Here is an 8,861-nt window from a genome sequence, read left to right on the forward strand (position 1 = left end):
AGCCTGTTGGGCGGCAATATTGGGTTTAGCTGCTACAGCTGCTGCTCCCATTACAAGATAATGTGTATATTCTTTAACATACGTGCTAACATAATGCTAACCCCAAAGATTATGCATATAGCTAAAGTGGCTAGTACTGGTAAAGCTAATACGAAACTTCTTGGTCGCTTTATAAACTAAGATTAATCGGTATTTACACCAAGTAAACTGCTACCAATCAGCTTTGTGGTTTACAAAATCCTTAGGCCAAAGTAACTTTCGGTTAACGGCCAAAAAATACATTAGCGCCATTCAAGCTAGCGCGTTAGTTTCAACTTCTTACCGTTTGTTTTAATGCTAAGGAGAGCTCCTTCTCCAACGAAGAATTTATTTATCAAACGCTAAAAGGAATAAAACTTCTAAATACACACTGGATGACAGAGTTAAGTGTATGACATTGAGATGATGTAGTCTTAAAGCATAGCCTTGTTTTGATATGGAAAAAAGGACTTCCTGTCTTTTTCCTGTATGTAGACCAAACAGGAAGTACCAAGGTTCGACAGGAAGTTACGTATTTAGCACCAAGCGCTGAAATTAAAAGCATAAACATTAGGTGCTGACGTTTCATCTGGTCCAAGTTAATCTGTTTTTTGGTTTTGGATGTAAAAACACTTTAATTCAAACTATTTCTAATTCATTCTATCTCAATATCTGTATAATCTTTTATTATCTCAAGAGTAGATTATTATTTATGTAGCCCATTGTGTATAGCCTATCACTGCTTTTATTTTACTGAATTTTGCTTTACCTTTTGAGCCTCATGTTGTTTAGACTTTCTTAGCGCGTTCGTTTTTTTATTGATGCATGCTATGCATCTGTTTTTCGTAGGCAACCTTGTTTTGTTGCTGTGATACTTGAGTGGAATAATTAATCTGATAGGCTATTTTATATAAAATATGAAGCATATCATACAAATGCCATCGTATAAATGAGCTAACATATGTTGAATATTTCCTAATTCAAATAAAATAAATAAAAGTCCTTAATACGGTGAAAATTTGCAGGAAATGTTTTGTCCTAAATTTCTTCTGGTAGGCTACCACCTAACATTTGATTAGATCGTGAATTTATTCCAGATATAACCCATAAAAGCATGGCTGGCTGTGATGTATTCTAATAGTGCGTGCACAGGTTAGTGTCCCTGGGGGTTTCGGCAGCTGGCCCCTCAGTGATTGTGGGTGGTGCATCACTCAGAGCAGTTCGAGTACTTCGACTAACCAGACAAGTCGTCCCACTGCATAACCATTAAACGGGAAATCGGGACAGTATCTCGGGAAATATCAGTGCAAGAAATAAACTAACTTTTGAGACATGTCTTAAGGCGGACTTCCATAAACGCCAGGATGCTCTTCATTTGATGGACACATAAGCTGCTAATTCGACAAAGCAGCCTCATCCAATGACTAATTCTCGTCTGTGTCTGTAACTGGTCGAAATTATGTTCACAGATATATTCATTTTGTGTGTGATATTATTCAGCACCATGCACATCGCACCATGTTTGGAGCTGCAAGTTGGCATGTGAGTAACGCGCTGTAATTTCTTTAACGTTATGTTTTCCACTGCTTTTACATGGCATTCTTTTTTATTGATAATCAGGAAAATGAGAACGTTTTACTTTCTTTCTTGTGTACATGCGTAAAATAAGACATAAGCAACAGGTTCAGCCTACATTTTAAAAAGACAGTCTATTTACATAGTCCAAGTTTTACAAATACTGCATTTCTGCTTTTACCTACCACCTTTACTTTAAAGTTTACTCTGTTCAATACCCACTAGGAGGCGCTCTTTCAAGTCCCTCCTGTGAGGCTGAATGTGTATTTCTTAGTGTGCTTCTCTATAATACCTTCCTATGGAATGTGATATTTTTGTATAATAGTTATATAGTTCCGAAGTTAAATCGACTGTGCTGTACAAGAATGATGGAATCATTTTCATTACCTGAGAAAGGAAATAGTTTCTCTAATTAACTTCGGGATGCTTTGTATTGAAGCCAGATGTCTTGTGAAGGACACCTTTGGATAGTTAACCTGCATTTAGAGTTCAGACAGATGCAGGCTACTTATGACCGCATGCTGTACAGTACAAACTTCTATGCTATTTAATGAACATGTATACATATGTGCGTGCAAAGAACATGAACATGCAAACAGTTCAGAAGAATAAAAACTGAATTTCCTGTATAATTTTGTTGGCAGTGTCCAAACCACGGACTGTTTTTCTGCACCTTAATGAAGAACACTGCACCAGATAAGAAGCTGTAATTGTCTGACAATGTGCTGGATGACCTGATGTGCATGCAAGGGAATGTGCAGGATGTGGAAGTTTGTGTCTGTTAAAATACATCAGATCTGCCACATGCTTAGACATCAGTGAAAGCTGTCAACTCAGTCAACTACCTACCCCAACATAGGCTACTATATACAACAATGAAAAATGGACAAAGCTACGCACATGCCAGTTTTAAACAGTATTTTTATTTGCATCTGTCAGTCCCTTTCTCTGGTTTTTTAATTGTATGTGTTTTCCATGCACAGGCCTAATGTTTGTGCTGACCAGGAGATGTCCATGTTGGGGGCCCGTCAGCCTTGTGTTCAAGCTGTTTCCCGCATGGTTAAGGTGTGGAAACAGGGCTGCACCAGCAACAGATGGTGTATGGGCTATGAGAGGAGGTAAACACAAAAATGCTTTCATGATGGCACAAACATAACAAACATGACACAAACCATAAGCACTCCTGCAATGAGTGGCAATTGAATGTTTTACATATTGGTATATAACTGAGTTTTCCTGGTCAAGTACATTTGTTGTTATCATTTAAAAACACTCTGCTGGAATGACTGAGGCTTAGTGTTTCTGTGGCTCAAGGAAGAGCTTACCTGTTGTTGTTTTTTTTGGCTTCTGACTGAAATCAGAGATCACAACATACAGTGCAACTCTAAATAGGCCAAACTGGAAAGAGACCACAGCTTCACATTCTGAAATTGATTACTTACATTACTGATATACTGTAATTCTAATAGCCTAGTCTTATGCTACTGGCAGTGCACTGCCATCATAGGTTACATACCATTTCAAGATATTTTAGGTAAATACTTATTACTTCTAAACATTTCAATAACAGTAACTTATCTTTATTTTGTTGTTGTGAGTTGAAATCATAAAGTTGTGATTCTCTAACTATTAAGACACATAATGTTATATTCATACTGTAATTAGTATAAACCTAGAGTATACCACTAGAAAATCCTATCATGTTACAACTGGACTGTAATAGCATTTCTCCTCCTCAGGACAATGTACTACACAGCGTACAGGCAGGTGTACAGCATGGATCTATACACAGTGTACAAGTGCTGCCCAGGCTGGACCCAGAAGGGTGAAGAGACGGGCTGTTTACAAAGTGAGTAATAGCATTTTATTTACATATCACATAGGGCTAGGTTCAATATTGCTATGATGCTATTGTATATTAAAATGCTGTATATCAATTTGATATTTAAGACAATAACTGAGCTAGAACAATACCAGTTACATTTGGCCAGAAGGTTGTCAATGGAGGAATACTGATACACAGATACACAGGCTGCACACATCCATGCATTTAAAATGCCCACAAACACAGATACATTAGCAGCAATTTGGCATATGATATGTGGTTTCCACAGGGGTGTGTGGTGCTAATACATGTTTCAATGGAGGCCGATGTGCAGAGACTGGAGACCAGATATGTCAGTGTCCACTGGGCTTCAAAGGGACACAGTGCCAGTATGGTGAGTTATTGTTCCAGACCATTTAGCATGATTAAAATAAAGTTGGTTATGTTTGCAAACCTGCCTACTTAATTCCTCACATTGTAGCTATTCAAATACAATATATACAATATACAGCAAGCCGAGAGCAACTCTGTGAGTCAGTGAACTGACTTAACATCTTCAGATGACAACATGTTTAGGTTTTTATAGGCCAAGTTCAGGCCATATGCTTTCACTTTGCTAAAGCAGAATAAGCCTGTAGTGTAGCTGCGATTGGATGAGGCTGCTTTGTCGGGGTCTCTGGGTAGTTAAAGGTAGAAGTGCTTTCAGGGAGGAATAGGCTGCATTTCCAATGAAGGACCACTCCACAGTGCAACAATCAGTAATTAATGGAGACAGTATGAACATTTTATCAAACAGCTGTTGAACAAGAAGAACACAAACTTGCAGAAATGTGATTTCTGCACTGCTTTTCCTGTGGTCCACTCACTGAAGGTTGTATTTAACCTATAAACCAATCAATCTGTACTGTCCCCAGAAGAGGGGGAGTTTGATTTGCAGCCAGGTGAATAGAGGCAAACAACAATGAAAAAAGTAAGTCGCACAGCATAACAACAACAATAGTTGAGGTGTGAGGACACTGACAATCACAGGTGACCGCTCTGCAAGCACCGACATCCAACACCACCCCCCCCCCCCCCCACACTTGATTTTAGTACTACCTCCTGAGGGATGCTGAAATATAGCTCCTGGATTGTGCCACCAAAGCAGGTGGAGGGAGGGCAGTAGAAAAAAACTCAAAATCCATGACGAGTGTTACACGGCTCGACACGTTTCAGTAGGTATCTGTTATAGAAAAACCCTAATAGTTTCCTCTGAAGGCTAGAGCCTGGAGTGCTGTGGCAAACCCAGCTGAGCCTCCACTCTGTGCTGTATAAAAACTGTATATTAACAAGGAAATATTCACCTCTGGTTTCACATAGTTAAGAATGTGCCTAGAGCAAATGCCATCACATATGGCAATATGTTGTATTGTTTTGAAAGAGTCCTGCAGAGACAAAATGGTGAAGAGAGGATATTTGTTTCCTACCCCCACATGCTTGCTTCACACACACTTCAGAGGCTTTCCTGTTTGATTCCTTGACTTTCCCAGAAGGAAGCACCTGCTTGCCTGGGGTTTTAAACAATCCTTCCTCTTGCTAAGACATTTCACAGGAACATGTCATTGTTTGTTAGAGCTAGCTCTCTCATGCGTTTATTTTGACATGGGCTCTTTGGTTTTCACACCTTGGAATGACAAGTTGAGAACAGAGTTCTTAGATCCAATCAGAATTTCTCTTCTTGATTTTCACTTTCCCCCCAGTCATCTGTAGTGAGAACTCACATCTTCATATTCTCTTTTTTGTAAACATTTTTCCTTCTCTCATGGTTGAAACATTTATCCTTACTCTTCTGTTAGAATCATTATACAGAGTCAGCAAAGCTCCTGTGTTCAGCCAGTTTCATTTACTGAACCTCTGCTTGGTGCAGAGGCGATTACATGCACTCGTAATTCTGTTGTGTTTGAATACAGACATTTAAGATAGTTTCACAACATTTTACCTGTATTGTCTCATTTAAAAACTGCCATAATTCTTTTGAAAAGTCTTAGTTAATGGGACCTGTCAATTTTTATTTTACATTTCTTCAGTTCAAGCGTTTAAACTGAAATTCTAATGGTCTGCTCAGATTTTAAACAGGTTTGATTACAGTACCAAGTCTGAGATGCATTGTTTTATGAAGGCATTTGTTTTTGCTATGTTCAAGGTAAAAATAGCAAAAGGCATATACAGTATGAATAGTAAGAGCTTAGCATATGACAGTGTGGAATCATTCATCCTTCTTGTCAACTCTAGGTGTGAGATGTTGTCTCTCTGTCAGCCCTATGATACCCTGCCTCTAGCCCAGTGTTGACTGGGATTGGCTTCAGCCACCATACAGTCTACTGACCCTCTACAAGAAATTGGTATAGGTAATGGATGATGGACAGAATTACCACCAAAAATCAGGAAACAGTCTGTGTGTGTACAGAGGATATGTATTGCACATTCCGTCTAAATATAATTACCCACAGAGACCAGTGAACTTGGATATCTGTATGCCCACCAGGGAATCCTGTACTTTTATTAGATTTGCGCTGTGAGCCTTAACATTCCACAGTGTCAGACTTCTTATGGTCCTGTAGGTGATTCATGTATGGTGGAGAAAAAGCAGCTACAGACTTGCTGTGTGGTCATGAAGATTTACAAAATTATTAGGCCTTTACAATGTTTCCTGCATTTAGGCAACACAGTAATTCTTTTTAATTTTAAGTTTTAATCACTTTTATTGCCTAAGTATATTACAAAAGAAATTTGTCTCTGGTACAGAACCGAGACGGCTATCAGCTTCACCAACTCACACACACTATTTGGATTAGTAGCTGAATTATTATAGGTTTAGGAAATTTGAATCCCTTACACTAATCATAAGTGAAAAAATTACAATATTACCACAGTGCGCTACTGTTTAACACCAGTAGGAAATGATCACTCACCATCACTATTAACACTTAGGTGCTTCAAATACTAGATAAATGAGCGAGGTTGCTGCAGGGAAAGCACAGCAGCCTTGCCTTTTCAACACAATTCAGCCTTGTTAGAGAGAGAATATACACAGAGAGCAGTGTTAAAGAACAGCCTGGCTCTGGTAATAGTTCAAGCAAGAGCCTATGCTCTGCTTCTCCTCCCCCTCTTTTCAGCACTCATCAACAGTTGGCTTCTTGAGTGTTATTCTCTTTGATACTCCTGCCAAGTTGTGGTGGCAGAGCCCACTGTGTGGTGTGGGGGCTGACCAACCACCTGCTTCCAATCTCTGATACAAGACAGAATAAAGCACCAGTAAGGCCATGGTGTTGACACTGTGAGGTAATAAACAGCCTAGACACAACCCAAGCAAGTGCTGAGACACTGGAGCCTGTTTTGTAACAGCTGGACTTACCCCTGCTTGTTAATGCCACTGTCTCACTCTATTAAGCCTTGGATTAGGCTTAACTTTGGTTAAATTGATAAATAGGTCTGCATGAGTTTAAGAGAGCCCAGACACATAACAACATGAGAATAGAAACCATCTGGGCCTCACTAAAGAAGCCTGGCTGCTTTCAAAGCACTTTAAAGAAGAGTGAATATGGACAGCGCCTGAGACTGGATCTTGTTTTGCTGAGAGTTTTAGCTATGCAATGAGACAGCTAATGATGTCAGCGGCTATTAGGGATGTTTTGCATTTACGAAAAAGGGGTAATTCAAGTTGTGATGACACAGTAGAGGATAGCAGCAATTACATCCCAGCAATCTTATGACTCTGGGGAAAATGTGTGGGAAAGAAAGAGTTTACCTTCCTCTCTAACACACATACCACAGGTCAAAACAGAGTTCTTTAAGAAATTGTCAGTAGAAATACTGGGCAGTGTAAACATTTCACTCCAAGGAACTTGGCAGAAAGCTTTACAATTGTTGCAGTTATCTAAATTAGTTTCTCTGGACAGCATTTTAAATGAAACATCTGCATGTCCATAGATGTAAACCTTTGTACATATGCTTCCATTTGTGTGTATTAAGTTGTACTTACTTGTGTTGCAATGAGAGAAACATATATTCACAGTTACTTGTAGTCACAGTAGGACAAGGTCTGGAATCCTTGGGAAAAAATATCAAACTTTTTATGAAACTTCATCCTCCATGAAGGTTCCTTGCTCAACACAGTTAATATAACAGCAGTTATCAGTGACTGAATTAAAGTTTATACAGTAGTAGGCCAAGATACTGTACAGTAAGGAGCTAGGGTCACAAGTCAGTGTCTTTTTCTGCAGGGTTATTACCATGTAGAAGGATGCAGGTGAATAAAATACTGGAGAAAACCAGACTCAGTATTCCAGAGTGAAAATCCACACAGCATTCCCTTACATGGTGTCTTTTGTGCTGTACACATTATGTGCCGTTCCCTTCTGCTATAATATCTCTTTGCTGCTGAATTTGAGGGTATACATATGTGACGAATGATAGAGTATTTGTGGCCTCCTGGATTATTATAATTAATAAACCATCAAACTTTATTATGGCTCAGTTACCAATCCCCAGTTAAATGTGCCAAAGAATGGGTGAGCATTCCTATGGAGTCTTCATATTCAAGCTAAATCAGGCTTGAGTCATCATTTGGCCCCCAAGAGGGGTATCAGGCCATGCCATCATAAATCATCAAGACACCATAACAAGCAACACCATTTTCTAACTGTAACCTAACATTATAAAAAACAAATCCACATCCACTGATTCATAGACACCATTACAGTACGCTGGCAAAATGCAGGTCATCCTGTTAACATGCACTCACTGGTAAGCCCCTTGTTTGCCTGCAGTAACTAAGAGGACTGTCAACATTATCTTTGTTCAGCTATGTGTGGTACCATAAAATTCCAGAAGACATAACACACCATGATGAATTTCCTTCTGTCTCACTAATATATCAACCAAAATAAAAATATATCAGTGGTGACCCTTCTGAGTGAAATATTTGTATTATCCGGGTCATTAGGTGGGCACCCTCTCATTAACTGGTGTTTCGTTGCATTGGGTCCATTGACACAAGGTTCCAGCATCCCAGAACCACCCCCTCATTACCTGCATCCACACCCAACACCCACTATCTATCAAACCAATCAGTCAGACCTACTTTTAGCAAAAAATAACTAGGCCAATATACGTAGGCCATGGCCACCAAACACTTAAAATAACCCAGCCAAATGCCTTCTACCCTTTAAAAGCATCAGTATCTATCATGTCTAGGTATTTATTCGTCTTCATTGTAACCTCATTAAAATGCTTGCAGCTTTGGAAAAACTGAAAAATGATCTGGTAATGTCCTTTATAGATCTTAAGTCAGCATTGTCATTTCCTCTCTTCATCCACTGTGTCCACATATCTTGGCAGTAATATGCATCTTTGTGACTTTCATTTGGACAGAGGGAAAACATTTTATTCATTTTTCTGGTAT

General features: G+C 39.1%; 2 protein-coding genes across 2 annotated transcripts in view; one reads left to right on the forward strand and one right to left on the reverse strand.

The window, feature by feature from the left end:
• mffa (mitochondrial fission factor a) overlaps nt 1-527 on the reverse strand; it is a 5,412-nt gene extending 4,885 nt beyond the window's left edge. Inside the window, 1 exon segment of the mRNA XM_020600388.1 lies at nt 323-527. The gene's annotated coding sequence lies outside the window, so the exon portion shown is untranslated.
• An 841-nt stretch (nt 528-1,368) lies between these two features.
• egfem1 (EGF-like and EMI domain containing 1) overlaps nt 1,369-8,861 on the forward strand; it is a 48,950-nt gene continuing 41,457 nt past the window's right edge. The window contains exons 1-4 of the mRNA XM_020600284.1: nt 1,369-1,560; nt 2,577-2,711; nt 3,333-3,442; nt 3,708-3,812. Of these exons, the coding sequence (XP_020455940.1) occupies nt 1,478-1,560; nt 2,577-2,711; nt 3,333-3,442; nt 3,708-3,812 (433 nt within the window). The 5' untranslated portion in view covers nt 1,369-1,477. The remainder of the gene's footprint in view (nt 1,561-2,576; nt 2,712-3,332; nt 3,443-3,707; nt 3,813-8,861) is intronic.

Source organism: Monopterus albus, unplaced genomic scaffold (genome assembly GCF_001952655.1).
Source record: "Monopterus albus unplaced genomic scaffold, M_albus_1.0 scaffold46.1, whole genome shotgun sequence".
In the NCBI taxonomy this organism is placed as follows: Eukaryota; Metazoa; Chordata; class Actinopteri; order Synbranchiformes; family Synbranchidae; genus Monopterus; species Monopterus albus.